Source organism: Harmonia axyridis, chromosome 2, assembly GCF_914767665.1.
Source record: "Harmonia axyridis chromosome 2, icHarAxyr1.1, whole genome shotgun sequence".
NCBI classification, from domain to species: domain Eukaryota; kingdom Metazoa; phylum Arthropoda; class Insecta; order Coleoptera; family Coccinellidae; genus Harmonia; species Harmonia axyridis.
In genome coordinates, this window is record NC_059502.1 from 50,985,880 (window position 1) to 51,005,521 (window position 19,642).

Here is a 19,642-nt window from a genome sequence, read left to right on the forward strand (position 1 = left end):
AATACTCGAGATTTCTTGGATCTCACCCTCAGAGGCAGCTGACTTGTTCGGGAAAGATAATGGGTGTTTTTTTTAGAGCTATAGAACTTTAAATTGCAATAAAACAACGATGGATTATTCGATCTATCCGCAAGATATTCTTGTGGCATTACATTTTAATAATGATTCCTGGCATATGACCGCCACGGCTGGCTCGGATGTAGTCCAATCTGAACGTTCAATTTTCGATGACGTTTTCCAACATTTGTGGCCTTATATCGGCAATAACACGGCGAATGTTGTCATCCAAATGGTCAAGGGTTTGTGGCTTATCCGCCAATGACCAATGACTTTACATAGCCCCACAGAAAGTAGTCTAGCGGCGTTAAATCACAAGATCTTGGAGGCCAATTCACAGGTCCAAAACGTGAAATTAGGCGGTCACCAAACGTGTCTTTCAATAAATCGATTGTGGCACGAGCTGTGTGACATGTTGCGCCGTCTTGTTGAAACCACAGCTCCTGGACATCATGGTTGTTCAATTCAGGAATGAAAAAGTTAGTAATCATGGCTCTATACCGATCACCATTGACTGTAACGTTCTGGCCATCATCGTTTTTGAAGAAGTACGGACTAATGATTCCACCAGCCCATAAAGCGCACCAAACAGTCATTTTTCTGGATGTAACGGTGTTTCGACATACACTTCAGGATTAGCTACACTCCAAATGCGGCAGTTTTGTTTGTTGACGTCGCCATTCAACCAGAAGTGCGCTTCATCGCTAAACAAAATAAAATGGACGTAGTGCGCGATACGTATTCCGCACAGAACCATTATTTTCGAAATAAAATTGCACTGTTTGCAAGCGTTGTTCAGGCGTGAGTCTATTCATGATGAATTGCCAAACCAAACTGAGAATACATCACTTGACAGCTGTTAAATCGGTCAACTTAAAGTTATATACCTCGAAAAAAAAACACCCTTTATAATAGGCCGATTCAATAGAAAGAACAGCGTGGGTTAGGTGAATCGGAACCTGAAATACTACAAAGAGGAGGAGAGGATATAAGGGCGAATTAAAATCAATCGAAACTTCCTCTCTGAAATTAAAATTATCTTTTATACACAAATATATAGTTTACAGTGGAATTAAATGAGCTCTGCAAAATAACAACGAATGTAGCAGGAAAATGAAAGATTATTGAAAGATGACAATGCATAACTCGCTTCCAAATAACTCACTCAGATCTGATCGAATTGTATAGATATTCGAACCGATAAATAGTATGGGAGATCTAATAAATTGCAATTCGATAATAAACACCATCTTCATTCTGCTGTTTAACCTCTATTCTATACCAATTATCATAATCAATGTAAACAAGATGGCCAACCGAGCATCGAGTGATGTCATAAAATATTTCAGGGGTGTGCAAAACATTTACCGAACTGAACGATAACTTGTAACTGTGATATTCTAGACATTTTTAATGCAGATAGAGAGCTATAAACACCTATTGAAAGGCGGAAAAACGTCCTACTTCGGAAAAGTTTCGAGAGGTAATATCAATTGCCCCAGTTGATCAAAAAAGGCGAAATAAATAGAAAACGAGGAGCAAGAAGGAGACAACACTCCTTGATGAAGAATAAAGGAGACTTGACAAGAATGTATGTCCAAACGTTAGTTTATACCGCTCAAGAAACGGGGCATATTTGACATGATTATCTCCAATCTTCACAAAGAAAGAATTTGAAATCGATATCCTTCTTGGACCGTAGGTGGAATCATACGAATTTCAGTCTCTCTAGATATTGGCTCCATATCTCGAATTTTAAGGTTCTTATTTTGATGAAATTTGGATATTTAGATTACTTTAGGAAATTGTGTGTGGAAATGCAAATGTGCAAGTTCCGCATGGACAAAGACGATTTGATGAATTGAAAGAAAATTAGAGATGAACCTGAAGTACACTCCGAAATTCTCTCTGGTTCCCATTGAGCTGTAGGTCAAGTACCTAAGTAAAGCTACGATCAAAAATTTCTTCTTCTTGTTATAGGCTTTCAGCCTGTTTTTTCCAACCTAGTCGTTAATTTCATTGGATGTTGATATCCACGACTCTCTCCATCATTTATGTGGCCTCTTGATTTCTGGGATTAAAAATTTAAGATGATGAAATAATTTCAAAGGCAGTCTTCGAAAAATGGAAGTAATAACGAAATGAAAATGGAGTTTCAACGAGAATACCACGATTCAAATTATGATGATGATTATAACAATTTTAGATTGTAGCAAAGTGCGAACAACAAGCTGAATGAATGAAATTGTAAAAAATTTGGCAAATTGGATGAATACAGGAAGAATCGCCTGGAAACTCAACAGACCATACTCTTTTTATCCAGTCGAAGTGAATTTTCTCCCGAATGAGAACACCTGCTCGCGTGCATACCAACAATACAGAAATGGGCGCCACGGCTATCTTTTTACCCGGGAAGGGAACCGAAAAAGCATTCAAATGAGCTCCCGCTAATGAAATTTTGCAGTTCCGATCGTAATTCACCGGATGGGAGGGCCGAACGAATGTTTTTAACACGAGCAATTTACGCTTCGGCCTGCAAGATAATGGATGAAAGCGGGTAATCAAGGAAGAAGGGCCAGCAAAACAATCTGCATCCCTAACGACGATTAAGACCGGGATGATTTACACTTGCGAGATGCAAGAGAACCGGACAAGAAATGCGCTCCTGTTAAGCCGCGGGATTAACTTGAAAGTCATCAGTGGACTACATGCAGGATTCGTGTACATCCCTTATTAGACGTCAGTTGCAATGCAGTATGGCGCGATGAATGGCCGAGTTGGCCGGAACAATCTCACCGCAGGAATAATGTTACAGGTTCGGCTTTATTAACTACGTTACTTTCTTGAAATTAAACCATGGAAAGTAATACAAGAGGTGAAATGTACAAGGTATGAAAATATTGAAAATATTCGAGGAAGCGATTGACCTACAAGGTGCAAGTACTTCTAGCATGTATAGGTTTTTTTTGGTGTCTGAAACTAGAAAACACTTCTTGTTGAAGATCCAATTATCAGCGTAATATTATCGTGTAACACTTCTTATTCATGAAAGATTTGGCGATAAAGGTTTTTATTCTTCTATAATTGTGTATATTGAGTTCAGGTCATTTTTTGAATGAATTTCGTAATACAAAAGTAATTGTTTTTTTGAGGTCTGGTGAAAATTCTTTCCATCCAAGTAGTTATCGTCTCATACGTCTTTTGAGCATTCCTTTTATATTTTTGAAAAGGTTGATTCTATTCAGGATTGAATAGTCTGAGACAAAAGCAAATGAATTTTATAATCTGACGTCAAGACTAAATGTTGAAGTTGATTTAGAATGTTCACAACAGGTTTCAACAAACTTAAACTGACCGATCAACTCGTTTTTTGTAGTTTCAAATCTATGGAAGTGTCAAAAATGAACGGAAATTGAACACAGAAATGATTTTATCGGGCAAATAACAACGACAGAATATTTATAAAACCAACCATAAGACTCTTTACAACTAACATTTTGCGTATTCCATGTTCCTTACAGATATTCTGTCCTCTAAAGAAGATATTTGATATTTATAATAGATTGCCTTCATCAAGTAGACTCATTCGACTCTTATAATGGTAAACAACTTTGCTTCCGCCGTTTTGCAATAGATGGCTGAAGCGGTAAGTAATAATCGAAATAAATAGATCGTAGCTTGTAAACATTAAGGCATCGAAATATTAGTCGATTTGTGTCTGCATCAAAAATTTATTGTCATTGAACAAGTCAGCTTACGAGCCAAATTCTTGTCTTTTATTCATTTATTTATTTATTTCAACGGTACAACCATTTTACATGATAACGAAAAGAAATAAACAGTAATAAAACAAAGGAAATAATACAGTTCAGCTGAAGGCCCAGAGAATATACAAAAAAAAATATATGAACATGCACGAGGTTTTAATTTTCCGCTTTAATATAAAGAAATCTGCGGCTGAGGTTCATTGAATGCTCTTAAATACCAATGGCGTGGCCGATATCAATGAAAGAACGTGCCGAGAGTGGTTTCAACGCTTCAAGAACGGTAGATTTGACGTCGAAGACCAGCATGGCAGTATGGCGGTGAAAGAGAGTTTTCGAAGAATGAAGAATTGGAGGCATTACTTGATCAAGACTCGTGTCAAATGCAACAAGAATTGGCAGGAACATTGGGAGTGACGCAACAAGCCATTTCAAAACGCTTGAAAGTCATGGGAATGATTCAGAAACAAGGAAATTGTATGCCGAGAGATGTTGAACGGCGTTTGTTTGCTTTTGAACAGCTGCTTGCAAGGCAAAGACGAAAGGGATTTCCGCATAGCAATGTGACTGGGGTCAAAAAATGGGCTGATTGAGATAATCCCAAGCACAGAAAATTATAGGGATATCCCGGCAATGCTTCCACGTCGATGGCCGAACCGAATATTCACGGTTCTAAGGTCATGCTCAGTATTTGGTCGGTCCCTCGGACTATCATTTGTTTAGATCACTGGTACACGGCCTGGCTGAGCAGCACTCCCGGTCTTATGAAGAAGTAAAAAATTGGATCGATTCGTGGATCGCTTCTAGAAATGACCAATTTTTCAACACGGGATTCGTACGCTGCCCGAAAGATGGAAAAAAGTAGTGGCCAGCGAAGGACAATATTTTGAATTTTGAATCATAAATGTATAACCAGATTTTTACAAGAAAGCCTCGAATGTCGGAAGAAAACGGCGGAAGCAAAGTTTTACGCCTATGTAATTTAAAGTTAGATATGATTTATTGATTAGAGTCGACATCAACCAAACGAAAACATCAAATTCTCTTGAATTGCTATTCCAATTGTTAATGTTGATTATATATCCATTTCACAGAAGAGTAAGAGAGTAGATCGATGACTACCTGATGAGATTGCTATCTCCCTATATCTGATCAGAGAATGTTTCGTTCCAGTTAGCCTAAAGTGTTCTCAAATTGAAGTTATTGAAATCGATACAGAAGATTTAAGTATGTAAATTCATAAAGATTTTTGAACTTCAAAAAACTGATCAGGAAAAATCCTAGGCTTGTCTCTATGTTAATTTAGTGATTCAATTCATTAGCCGTTTACACAATTCGTACAGTTTTTGATTATTTAATTTATTTTTCTATATATACTAAAAGAGTTTTCAATTGAAACCAAGAGAAGTCCAAGAAAAGACCAAACGTCTTTACTACTACTGACCTGCGCACTTGGTAGTTTAAGAGTTGGTAAAAAAACTTGATCAATATTATATAACCTACCTGTATGCGTCCTTTGGTGCGCTTTGAGGTGGGAACTCTTCGTGTAGACCTTTTTACAGCCCAAGAACTGACACTTGTGTATCCGCCTCTTGCTGTCCGGCGAGTGGTCAAGTCGGCTGTGCTTCGTCGTCACGCTCGCCGTCTGACTCGTGATTGGACCTGTCGCCGCTCTCGGCACCACCGAAATATACCGGGCCAACCCTGTCGCCCTAACCCGTACGATCGCGTTCCTAGGCACGCTGTTCACCCTCAGTCCGCACACGTCCAACTCACTGGCACTACTAGAACTGCCGTTACTGTGTCCAGGGCCGGACTCGGGACTCGAGGGGGGCGTCAGTGTGGCGGTAGAGTTCCTGTGCGGCACCAGACGTAACTGTAGCGCGTCTTCCGCGTCCGAGTGCACCTCCTCCTCCTCATCGTCGATGGGTTCCTGTTTGACGAGTACCGCGCAGCTGAGTGCTGCGCCGTCCCACGAGCACGGCGAACTGGCCGAGCTCAGAGCGTCCAAATGTCGTTCCGCGTAGTCGTCCAGGCATTTTACCTCGAACCATGTTCGTTCCATGTCGGCGGGTAACTTTTTGAGGGTGTGCATTTTGGGTTCGTCCTTGAGGTATCGTTCCATCTCGTAGCAGGTCTGAAATGGAGAAACTGTCTATTACAATCGTGCTAGTATGTGAACTTGAATTTCATATATAGTATAGGCAATTAGGTAACATGAAGATATCCAACAGGAAGAGAGACCAAATCCTATTAGTTAAATAAAGAAAGTCATTTGAACAATTCTCTTTGCAACATCGCATTGTAGACAAGGTACAAGTAGACATACTTGAAATGATTCGGTGCAGATAATCTGAATTTTTTACCATGTAGGACGATATCGGCTCTGGTGACAATACTAGCACTGGTTGCTCATACACAGCTGATACACAGATCAACGTTTCTATGATAATAATTATCAGTAGAACTATTAGATCCATTGGTTACCAATGGCTACCAATTATATCTCATATACTTTCGCCTCATATTCGTAGATAGGTTGCAATCAAGAAATCTTGGGATAAATTTCATTTCTACCAGATACGAGAACTATCAGATTTAGATGAAATTTCATATACAGTTAGGCAATATCGCGTAAAGATAACAGCAACAGTGATGGAATCCTATTAGATTAGATTTAGATTTATTCACTTTATCTCAGCATATTCACTATAAATGTTTACATTCGTTATAATAAGACACTAATAACATATTAGTTAAATAAAGAAGTCATTTAAACAATTCTCTTCCCAACATCGCGTTGAAAGCAGAACGGTACACGTAGGCATGTTTGAGAAGATTCGGTGCTGATAATCTGATTTTTTTAACATGTTTTAACGGTAGGAATTTATTGGCTTTGATGACCATACTAGAACTGGTTCAATAGTACTCATATCCGTAAAATTGATACACAGCTTGACGTTTCTATGAAAGTTATCAGTGGAACTATTAGATCCACATCTTCACATTGACTACCAATGCTATCATATCTACTTCCACCTCATAGTCGTAAACACAAATTATATAATTTATAATTAATACTTTCATGTAATCAAATGAAAGTGACAGAAGAATTTGGCGTTCGGAATGGAATTCTTGTAATTTCATCAACAAAAGACTACTCATTGATCCTTTTAGAAAAAATTTCTGGTTCCAATCATCCTAGAAAAATTTGGTGTCCTTCAAATCAACTTAGGAATGTGGAAGAATAGATAAGAGAACAAACAACAGAAGCCTTAAGAGTAGATGGTTGTTTGAAAGACACAACATGGCGCATCAAAAATTTAAGAACTGAAACCAAAACCAGAATCTACAAAACGACGATCAGGCCTATAATGACATACTCCTTCCTGCTTAAACTAAACCATTACTAGAGAAGACAGAAATGAGGGTGCTTAGAAGGATTGCCGGAAGAACACTTCTCGACCAGAAAATAAGTGAAAACATACGAATAAGAACCTGTTAAGCGGATAACATCAATGAGTAGACACTGAAAGGAAGATTGAATGGAACTCCCACATAAAGAGGATGAGCGATTCAAAAATTGTCAGAATAGCACGTGGCAAATCCCCATTAGACCTCAGAGATCAAAACGACCGGTATCGAGACTTTGTGTTTTACCGATCGTAAATTGACATTTTTTTCAGTGTTAGTGTACTCTGCCAGCAGTTTCGGACGTTGTTGAAAGGCAGAGCTTTCAAGGGGGGCGGTATGTTGCGTCAAGTGAATTTCACGCAAACTTTACGGGCAGTTGAATATTCAGAGAGATGCATTTAGGTCGAGAAACCAACCCCAGCAGGTACAGCAAGGGCTAAAAATAGAACAACAGCATCCTTGGCGCCACGTTGGCGCTACATATGGTCACCCTGAAGTCACATCTAAGGGCGAGCAACGAAGACGTGGACCAATCAGGGACCTGGATTGCGCTTTGGTATGCAAAATCCAAAGCGACGCTTAACATCCCCAGGAAATTGGGGTATCATATACCAGTACGCTTGTAGCTGTTACCTTGTAAACATATAACTTGTGCAGCCAAATTCAATATATTAGTTAAGAAATCCGGTGTTTCATCATCCCAATTTAATAGAATTACAGTTGATCGATTCAACCACAAACATTACATTCCACAACTTGAGAGTTGGTAGGGTTGGCCAAGACGGGTTGACGATGTGTGTATATCTATCTATAAGCCGAAGGAGGTAACTTACTTTGCCATTAAATTGACCCCGTTCAGTCGAGATGCTCCACATGCAGCACATCCCTGACCTTTTCCATTCAGCGCATCGTCTTAACTATCCAGACTGACTCACAATGGGTTGTCAATTATTGGAGTTCGGCAGTAAAATGGTAAACAGGAAGCGATAGCCACCGCGGAAACCGTAGCTCTAACGAGCCAATTCATAAAGGTTCCGGATTGCGCGCCGTTTTAATTAATTATACAAACATACTTAGTTGTAGTTTCATTTACTATCGCGTTACACAAAGCAGTCAAGTCGGGATAGCATCTAATTAACCTCCCATAACACGAACTAAATCTTAAACTTTGGCCCTTGCCTAACTTTGCTCATCAGACTTAATTTCGGCCAGGCCGCAATTTTCATGCGACACACGGCAGATACGCCTGCGGCATAATTATTCTCCTCTGTGATCTTTCCAGAAAAGTTCATCAATGACTATCAATCAAAAATTAACCGGAGGTTAGGGGCCCATTCTTGCAGTAATAGGGAATTCCGACTTTGATGACTGAGCACTCGAATTAACAGGGGATTTGGCGATCCGTGAGATTTTTTCATTACTGTGATAAAAATAAGTTTATCACGCGGGAATTTATTATTCTTTGAAACTGTTTGGGGAACGAGAAATACCAATATGTTTTGTTCAACTTGATAACCACAAAACTAGCAATTAACTGCCCTGGAATATTTTGAGAATCATGTCCACTATATTCCACTTAAAAAACACTTCACTCAATAAGTTCCGACGTTAACAAATTGAAACACTTCTTTTTTTTTTTAATTCGACTTTATTCGTCAACATACTCCAATTACTTTTCAATGCGTTGTCTGTAGAAAGATTCGTCCCTGCTATCGAAATGGAGGAAATGGTTTTCAATGATTCGTTACAAGGAGCATTATCTTGGTAAAAAAAACCTCCTCGAGCGGGATTTGAACCCGCAACCTCCGATTCACCAGTCCAGTGCTTTCACCAACTTAGCTACCGAAGAAGTTGAAATTTCCAACCGCATATCGAGGAACCGCTTCTTCCGGAATCAAATTTTAGTAATAGTAACCCTTACAAACTATGTAGTTCACAAGGGTTAGAAAAGTTTATGTTGAAAGGGAACTCACTATCGCTGATCATCACGTTTCTCTTTGCCTTTCCTCTAACGTCGTAGATATTTTATCGACTTCAGTATGATTCAGGTTTCTGAATCTTGAGACCAACTGAACAATTTTAGAAAAATTAGTTAATGTCTTGCGAACTAGACAGTTTGTAAAGGATACTTCTCCTAACATTTGATTCCTCGATATGCGGTTGGAACTTTCAACTTCCTCGGTAGCTCTGTTGGTGATAGCACTGGATTGGTGATTCGAAGAATGCGGGTTCGAGTCCTGCTCGAGGAGATATTTTTTTCGGAAATAAAATTGTGTGTTAGCTATCATATAGTATGATGTTATTATAATTCATTTCAGAGTTATATTCACTTTTGATGGTTTAACCTTTATCGAGACAGTCAATGAACACTTCGCCAAAACATATTCTGTCTTGAAAATTCGAATTTATTCGTCAACATGATCACCTTCAAGAGTAATACATGTACTTCAACGATCCTCTAATTTTTCGAAACCTTTTCGGTAGAAATATTTGTCTTTAGTTTTATTAGAGACAAATTTCTTTTCCTGAACCATGGGTCTGCGAAACTCCAGTAATCAATCAATTCCCATCAAAAAGATGTATTTGCAATGATTCAAGTTATTCTGCAATATGGAAAAAATGTAGAAAATTATATGTAGAAATTGCCGTGGACATTTTGGCGAGTTCATAAGAGCTGTAGGTACTATTTTATCATCCTCTCATTCCCCAACTAGAAGATTGTTCCGGGAATTAGAACATCAGCTCAATATATTTATCTCGCACACGAAACTCCAATCAAACTCAGGGAGGATGTGCAACTGACATCAAAGGAATTCACATGAGCCACACAACAACGAAATCTGATCCAGCTTCATGAGGAACAAGAACGTTACATATTATAACCTCGAGGTGTGTTGAGTCTATTATTATACTCCATGATTGCATATTATTTCTTCAAGTGCCGGATATCGATATTTATTTCATGCTCCAATAATTCGAATTTTGAATCAAATATTCAGAATTTTATCATTACGACACAACAATTTAGTATTAAATGGTTAAATCATTTTGAATATTGATCCAGAAACCCATACACATGATATGGTATAAAAATAGATAAGCATCGATTTCGCTTTATACATAAAATCAAGAAACTGAGAAGATCAAAAACATATATGTATCGAGTTTTTCGCTATAATTTGACCCCCCCCTTAACTTTGTTATTGAAAGAGGTACAAAAAAATAATTTCTACAAAAGTTCCACGAAATCGACTAGTGTTTTTTAAAATGATTTCAAAAAATGAAATATATACAGAGTGGGCAACATATTGGACAAGCTCTTTTTCCACTGATTTCGAATATACATATGTGTATATAGTAAATCATATGTTTGGCCTATCTCTCTTATCCTGAGTACCACAATAATAACCACCTGGCAGTTTTCAAGTGGAAGGCTGCGATAATTTAAAATGCCCTTTTTTGAGTTATCTCGTTGTTAACGATATATGAAATACGTTTGTCATTGAATGAAAATATTCATCGAATATGCACTACACAGAAGTGAAAAAATTTGCATCCAAATCATCGAATTCCAATTTATAGTGAAAAACGTATGCCATATTGTTGCCAACGAGATAACTCAAAAAAGGGCATTTTGAGTTATCACAGCCTACCACTGATTACTGAGCATGCTAGTTGCTTCTTAAAATTTGAAACTCTGTGATACTCACAATAAGATAGACCAAACATATGTCATATACTCGGGAAAAAGGGGAAAAAGAGCTTATCAAATATAGAAAAATATACAGGGTGTTCCATTTGAAAAAATGAAGTTACAATCAATATGTTGCACAATCTGTCTATATTTCATTTTGTGAAATCATTTTAAAAAACACTAGTCGATTTCGTGAAACTTTTGTGGAAAACATTATTTTGTACCTCTTTTAGTAAAAAAGTTAAAGGGGGGTCTAATTATGGTGAAAAACCCGGTATACTTTCGTGTTATTCTCAAAAATTGAACACCACATAACATATAACAATCAAAAAGTTTTTCAATAAGAGGTTTCATTACGATATTAAAAAAAAAACATATAATTTGAAGGAAATTAGTGGATGTTTATTTTTTTATAAAGAGAAAGGTATGCTGTGAACAATGGATAACGATATTAGCCAAATGGTTGCCACTGCTACGGTTGCAGCCTGTTGTGGCATGTATCACTGTTGATGAAAAACTGTTTCGAACTGTAATTACAAAAATTTCACCATTTCTGTAGTCAATATCAACACTTTTGCTGGGTTGTTGAAGAGTCCTTCGTTTTATTTTTTCAAGGCGTAGTTTTTACTTGTCAAATGTCAAAAGATGTTCAAAAGAGACAACTGCTCAGATAGCGGGCTATTCAAACTGAAACCTCTATACAGGGTGGCCACTTTTTCAATGGGATTGTATTGGTAACTTTTAAACCATAAGAGTTAGAAGGTCGGTCAGATGGAGATAAAGTTGCATGCATAGAAGCATTATCAAGCAGTTCAAACAAATCGAAATTATCAGTGCCGGTTATTGAGATATCATAAGAAAAGTAAATTCTGTCATTTTGATTTTTCTTTTTTTCCCACTTTATTTCAAATATTAACCAAAAATGTTACAGGAATTTTTTATTCGACAGTAAATTGTTCTCAATTTGACGTAATCAGATTTCGTATCCAACGTTTCGTGCTCTCTGGGCCACCCTCAACCTCATTTTTTTCAATACGGACCTGTATATTTTATGACACTTTTCGACATAACTTTTAACGCTGAATTCAACGATATATCATACAATGTCATTCAAAGTTGATTTTCGGGTGATTTTGACCCTTATCCAATTTTCTTTGGGTCGGATCTGTAGTGAATGCAATTTATCGAAAACTGTTGTTAATAAAATAGTCAAGAGACGCGAATACAATGATTTTAAATTTGAATACCAAGCCTTGCAAAACTTATATCGTAATGATATCAAAATAAAATTCGATTCTGTAATTTGTTTCAACGGAACAAATGACAAATCCAACAATAGTGATTTCTCGCGAGAAGATTGAGAATGTATTGGAAGGTATTCAAGAAGACGAAATAAGCAAATGTATAAGAAGTATGGGTTCCAGAACCGTTAAGTGCATTTTACAAAATGGTGGACATTTCGAACACTAACTTCATTCATTTTCATTTACTTTCGAATAATCATTCGATTTTTCTTTCATTAAATGATAATTCGTTTAATTATTATGTAAATAATTATTACTTGTTTCTTTATTTGATTTTGATATGTTCCATTTAGTTCAAGATCAGAAAGTTGATTTTCTCATCGAAATGTATTGCATGTTGTTAATTAAACTAAAGGTACCTGAATGTAATACAGATCCGACCCAAAGAAATTTGAATAAGAGTCAAAATCACCTGAAAATCAACTTTGAATGACATTGTATGATATATCGTTGAATTCGGCGTTAAAAGTTATTTCGAAAAGTGTCATAAAACATACAGGTCCGTATTGAAAAAATGAGGTTGAGTTGAGGGTGGCCCAGAGAGCACGAAACGTTGGATACGAAATCTGATTACGTCAAATTGAGAACAATTTACTGTCGAATAAAAAATTCCTGTAACATTTTTTGATAATATTTGAAATAAAGTGGAAAAAAAAGAAAAATCATAATTACAGAATTTACTTTTCTTATGATATCTCAATAACCGGCCCTGATAATTTTGATTTGTTTGAACTGCTTGATAATGCTTCTATGCATGCAACTTTTTCTCCATTTGACCGACCTTCTAACTCTTATGGTTTAAAAGTTACCAATACAATCCCATTGAAAAAGTGGCCACCCTGTATAAACTATTTAACGAACTCTGAAGGAGGTACCTATTTGCTCTTTTCTTCTTCTTCTTACGGTGTAGTCTTCTTTCGAAGGTTGACGATCATCATAATTATGTGTTATTATTATTATGCTGTTTTCTAAGGAACCCCAATACTTTTGAAATATGTTTGTCACTTTTATCAATCGAACATTGTACCTGTCGCCAGTTCCTAGGTTCTGTATAGAGTAAGTTAGAAACAACAGTCCCTATAATGACCAAAACAACACAGGTAGTGAATACATACCTTTTTTGCTATGTATTCATGTGATACGAGTGTCTACAATATTGAGCCAATGTGTACCTACAGTTTGCAGCTCTCTCTGTCTTGTTCGCATTTGTGACAATCTGTAGAGCTCCTCAAATTAGTCCCGATGAACTTAACCTCTCCGGTAATGTTATTTATAATCATACGGGCTTGCGTTACCTTCGCTTTGATTACACGGGATCGAGTTTGTTTGGATGATGAATCTTGCGGGACCACGGTTTGCTCATTTGTTTCTACGGCACGGGTTTGTTAGTGGAATGGATCGGGAAACCTACACGCATGGAAGCATACGCAGGAATTTCATTGTACGAATTGGCCTGGCCTGTTCGAGTACACAGAGAAGTCGGGTTACAAGACCCTTCGCAAAGGTCATCGTTCTTGTGTCACCACGACGAGGTTGTTTTGACAATGAGTAACGATCAGGTGGAAAGCTGATTCGACGAGATGTAGACAACTGGTTTCCTGATAAGAGATTGACTATGAGGCAAATAAATCACAATATGAATTCTGGAAATTATACGCATTAATCCAATATTTTATTAATCCATTTCAACCTCATTCTATAAGGCACTAAGTCTCTGTATATTGTCATAGTATAAAGAAAGGATAGTAAGCCAACCGCCGTTTGACGGCAAGGAAATAGTCACCAGGGGTCACTACTGTAGTTGGATTTGTATTTGGAGAAGTAACTCGATAATAGATGGCACTGAATCATGAGCTATAGATGGCGCAGAAATAATATGATAATTCATTCAGTGGCGTGGTTGAAAAGGGGTCGCATGACATTGCCAACAATTTTTATGTTATTATTAAATTATGACAAATACACGCCACTGGCGTAAATGCTTATTACAGAGCAGAGAAAATATCAAAATATAGAAATCTTCTGACCACTCTATTTCAAATATTTTAGTTCTTCAAAATAACACCAATGTTTTCAGAGGGCTCCACTTTACGGACCAATTTTTGACAGTAAATTTCGAGTTAAACGTGAGTACAACTAGATGGCGCTCAAAATCAACAAAATCGAGAAAAGCACTACACTGGCTTACTATCCTTTCCTTATACTATGATATTGTATATTCATTTCGCTTACTCTTTAAGAAGTAAACGGTCTGCGGCATGCCTAACGCGTTTCTTTGTCTAGCGCTTTATCTGCATCGGCGCGGCAAGAAATCGAGAATATTCCTACGCCTTTGAAGGCGGCTCCAAAAAAAAGATGTGAGGCATGCCGATACCCCCCCCCCCCTCCAACTTTATTACTGAAAGAGGTACAAATAATGTTTTCTAAAAAAGTTTCACGTAATCGACTAGTGTTTTTCAAAATGATTTCACAAAACGAAATATATACATAGTGGGCCACATATTGATTGCAACTTCATTTTTTTAAATGGAACACCCTGTATATTATTCTATATTTGAGTAGCTCTTTTTCCCCTACTTCGAATATATAACATATTTGGTCTATCTCTCTCATTCTGAATACCACAGAGTTTGAAATTCAAAGAACCACCTGGCATGCTCAGTATTCAGTTTTCAAGAGGTAGGCTGCGATAACTCAAAATGCCCTTTTTTGAGTTATCTCGTTGGCAACGATATGACATACGTTTTTCACTATAAATTGAATGGGATGATTTGGATGCAACTCCATATATTCTCTCCTTGTAGCTTTCTTATTTTTATTGTTCTTCACATAAAGGAAATATTTCAAATTTTTCCGCTTCTGTGTAGTGCATATTCGATGAATAGTTTCATTCAATGACAAACGTATGTTGCTGCCAACTCAAAAAAGGGAATTTTGAATTATCGCCGCCTTTCACTTGAAAACTGATTACTTAGCTTGCCAGGTGGTCCTTAAAATTTGAAACTTTGTGGTACTCTGAATTAGAGAGATAGACCAAACATATGTTATATATTCGAAATCAGGAGAAAAAGAGCTAGTCAAATATAGAAAAAAATACAGGGTGTTCCATTTGAAAAATAGAAGTTGCAATCAATATGTTGCCCACTCTGTATATATTTCGTTTTGTAAAATCATTTTGAAAAACACTTGTCGATATCATGAAACTTTTATAGAAAACATTTTGTTGTACCTCTTTTAGTAACAAAGTTTAAGTTTATGGTGAAAAACCTGGTACAAGTGATGAAAATTGTTATAATTATTATTATGCAACGGACAAAGTGAAGTTCACTAGATAAACTTTGTTCGTAAACTTGAAATATGTATGTATATTACAGTAATAATGATTTTTTTTCCTATGAGTCTCACCATATCATAATGTCACTAGCTGCCACTATTTGAATAGCCCGCTATCTAGGTGACTGTAATCTAATGCTAGAATTACAATTGATAATTTTTGCCGATTTGTTCTATCAACGTGAACATTCTGAATTTTATGGGGAATGCACAGTCTTCTCTGATATTTACCCATCGAAACCGTTCAAACACCAAGAATACCGTCGACCTCGTTAGAGGCTGTTTATAAAATTTAAAACAAACTCACTTTCCATCAAAGCACCCCTTATTTCTACCTGGAAGACTACTTTCTGGGAAATGTAATGAAAGCAATCCATCCTCGGCCTTGAAAAATATTATTTCAAAATTAAGCACGGTACACGTTCGAAAGCGACAGAGTGTATCGTGCAACTTCGTCCCAATTTATATTTCAACATCAATTTCTCTAAAGTTCGCGAACAACTTATTTCTCCTTTGTTACACAGGCAGTTTTTAATTGGGACTTTATTAAAAAGTTTCGTCCATGTTAAATTCAACGACAGATGAATTGTTCCGCGCTGCACCGTGATGAGGTCTGCGCTGCCTAGCTGTTAGTTGGACTAATTTTCCCGTTTATTTTTCTCCCCGTTTGAGAGAATTTGGATTCTTCAGCAGAATCCTGTTATTGCAGTTTCGATCTTATAATTGACTCTTTCAGAGACTGAAACAAAATAAGGCATCCTATTAAAATTTTCTAGAGAGATGAATTGGAAACTTCGAAGAGCAGAGCTTCGGTTTAACCACCTCAAGCGATATCAATATCTTGTCAAGTTCAATAATCAAAAAGAAGTTCATTCCCAAACATATCACAGAACCAATTGCATCGAATTATTCACGAATTCGACTATCTCGTTCACCATAATATCTTTCGAAAAAAAGGAAAGCACTGAGATGAAGTCGGGAGAGTGCCAATGGCACCCCTGGAAACCACATAAATGTATATAGGTACATATATATGAAATCTTCAAAAGTGCAATTGACATATAAATAAACGCTCAAAAACTCCTGACTACAATTCTCTATGGTTTTGAAGCAATGATTTACAAAAAATTTCACATGAAGCTTGAAATTGTCATTCTTCAACCTAATGCAATTATTTATTAAATGAAATTTCAATTTTTACAGAGTTTGAATGAAGGATTGACTGACGTTTTCCACTTCCGAGAGCTTTGAAGAAGCAACAAGAAAGTTGCAAAACGTCGCTTAAAGGAATGACTTAACGTCTCTCATTTCAAACTTATTCCACTCCCAAGAGAATTTATCCAATCTAATGCAAATTTTCTTGTCTACTGGTTCTTTCAAACACTTCTACGTGTACTCCCCTTCCCTCAAAGCTATGTTGGAAGGTGAATTATTCGAATGACCTAATTTAAAGTAGTAATTTCTCTAATTATGTGGCTAATCCAAGTCCTAAGAACTATATGACTTAGAAAAAATTTTTTCAAGAACCACCGATTTCTTTTGTCGAATTTTTCGGTATATAAGTCTCCCATTTCCTGACTCATATCTTTGTTATTTTTTCTATTATAAAATACGTTGTGTAAATGGGTATTGTGTGATTGTTCATACGTTATTATTTGAATTTTCAGTTAGTTCTGAAAAAATCTTCGAAAAATATTTTGAAATCTATCAAAATTAATTAATCGAAATATTTCTTTTGTTAGGCTGGATTGAATATACTTCCATACCGCCGGCGAGTAGGCCACCAGGATCCATTACGCGTAGTGTCGCAGGGTATCGAAACATTAAGCGGCCAAAACAGGGCCCTTTCAAACTGTCCAACTTTCACACGTAATCGATTTACAGACCAGGCGATAGTGATGTTTCTATGGGTCGAAACTTTGCTTTCAACAGCTTTGTTGCACCCCTTCGACACCTCGAGGGTTATATTCTTACATAGCAACTAACCAAAGTGCTGTTTTCGATTAGAAACTTCACGATAGGAATATAATAGTAAAAGTGAGCGGGTCTATGAAGTTTCAGCATATTGGATTTGAAGCTAATCTCATTCGTAGTTCGTGTCAACTCCAGGAGCTTTTGAACGTTTTATGATCGTGATTTGTTGGAAATACGAGAATATCAAGATAAAATTGTAAGGTTCAAATGGAAATATACTGCGCAAAGATGCACTACGTCGCAAATAATTGAGCGCAATAATCGAATGAGCAGAATGAAATCCTTCATCTTGGTTCATTATTATATTGAATGCTGATTCTTGAGATTGTCGAAAGTGATCCACTTTGCATCACCAGTCACCAACTGCTTTAAAAATGGGTCGATTTTAATGCGATGCAGCAGCGATTCGCAGATGGAAATTCGGTCCATGAAATATGGTGTTTTTTCTCTTTGATAGTGTCCAGCTAAGACTCGCGCTCAAGCTAAACTGAGTGAACTAAGCACAAAACTGCCACAAAAGTTTTTGTAGTACGAAATCCGATCTTCCTAACGCCATCTAGAGTAACCCGATCGGACATATACAACGCGAGATCCAGATAACTGGATCCATCTATTGGAAATGATAGAAAATCTTCCTAATATGCTTGTCAAACCGAAACTAAAAAGAGTCGACCTTATGGGGTCTTCAAAGATGAACAAAATCCAACAAAAATATTTATACTTCAAAGCAAATGGTCGCCTGTTTCTTCACAATAACTGGACATATGGCTATTGCACCATAAGATAAACGTAGAATAGTAAATTCTGAGTGGTACATGACTATTTTGTTCACCTGAAGTATTTGCGTAAATTGAAAAAAAATGTGTTGAAGAATCATCCTTCATCATTGTTGCGTCAAGTGAATTTCACGCAAACTTTACGGGCAGTTGAATATTCAGAAAGAAGCATTTAGGTCTAAAAACCAACCCCAGCAGGTACAGAGAGGGCTAAAAATAGAACAAGAGCATTCTTGGCGCCACATTGGCGCTACATATGATCATCCTGAAGTCACAACTCAGGGTAAGGAACAAAGACGTGGACCAATCAGGGACCTGGATTGCGCTTTGGTATGCAAAATCCAAAGCGACACTTAACATCCCCAGGAAATCGGGGTACCATATTTAGTACGCTCGTAGCTGTTACCTTGTAAACACATAACTTGTATAGCCAAATTCAATATATTAGTTAAGAAATACGGTGTTTCATTATCCCAATTTAATAGAATTATAGTTGACCGATTCAACGAAAAACCAATCATGACTACACGATCTCTAACACTTCAGCTCGAACAAAGGAATTTTTGGGTGATCAAAATGTGGAATTGATGGGTCAGCTGCTGTAGAATCCAGATTTAGCACCCAAAGAGTTCTTCTTGTTTTATCACATAAAAAAATGAGTGGCGAGAGTTTTTCAAAACCAGTTGATGCCTTCAAAATCCATTTTTTTCCTGAATCGCAGTGGAGAAATGGTTCTGAAAATTGGTTTGATCTCATGAATAAGTGCATTGATCTTCATGGAGAATATTCTGAAGGACAATAAAGCCATTCAGATCTATAGTATGTTTTCCTGTCCTTCACTGAGATATGAAAGGCAAAAATATTACTATCAATTGAAGGACTTCGTATATGGATTTTTAATAAAAATTTATTCAACCCCAAAGAAGATCAGCCAGTAGAAGACGTCTGACCTCTTCATAGAATCATATCCATAGGGGATATGTAATCGGGAGTTGGAGTTTTCAACGAAGGAATACTTCAAAATAAAAATTTTAAGAGCAGCTCCTCTTATTCATCGACGAAAAACACATCCATGTCGATCGTAGCCATATAGGTTGCAGGACACTCAGATGGGAATATCGTTTGCAGGAATCGGATATCAGGCATGTCGTAAAATCCCTATTGCAAATTGACCATCGTAGCTTCATCCGAAGCTATAAAATAAAACGGTGCCCAATCCAGCGCCGGCGTCTGCCCAAGCCATCCCAGGGCAGGTTTAATGATTGGATTTCAGTCCACGTAGTAACAAGAATTCCGCAATGCATAACCTCAAAACATTATCTTTAT

General features: G+C 37.1%; 1 protein-coding gene and 1 non-coding gene across 3 annotated transcripts in view; both read right to left on the bottom strand.

Annotated features, from left to right (window-relative positions):
- LOC123672955 (Krueppel-like factor 6) overlaps positions 1–19,642 on the bottom strand; it is a 522,109-nt gene that overhangs the window by 62,491 nt on the left and 439,976 nt on the right. For both annotated transcript variants that reach the window (XM_045607324.1, XM_045607325.1), the window contains one exon: positions 5,325–5,958. In XM_045607324.1, the coding sequence (XP_045463280.1) occupies positions 5,325–5,958 (634 nt within the window). The remainder of the gene's footprint in view (positions 1–5,324; positions 5,959–19,642) is intronic.
- Positions 9,011–9,084, bottom strand: Trnat-ggu. Its single transcript has one exon. It is a non-coding gene; the product is annotated as a tRNA-Thr (tRNA).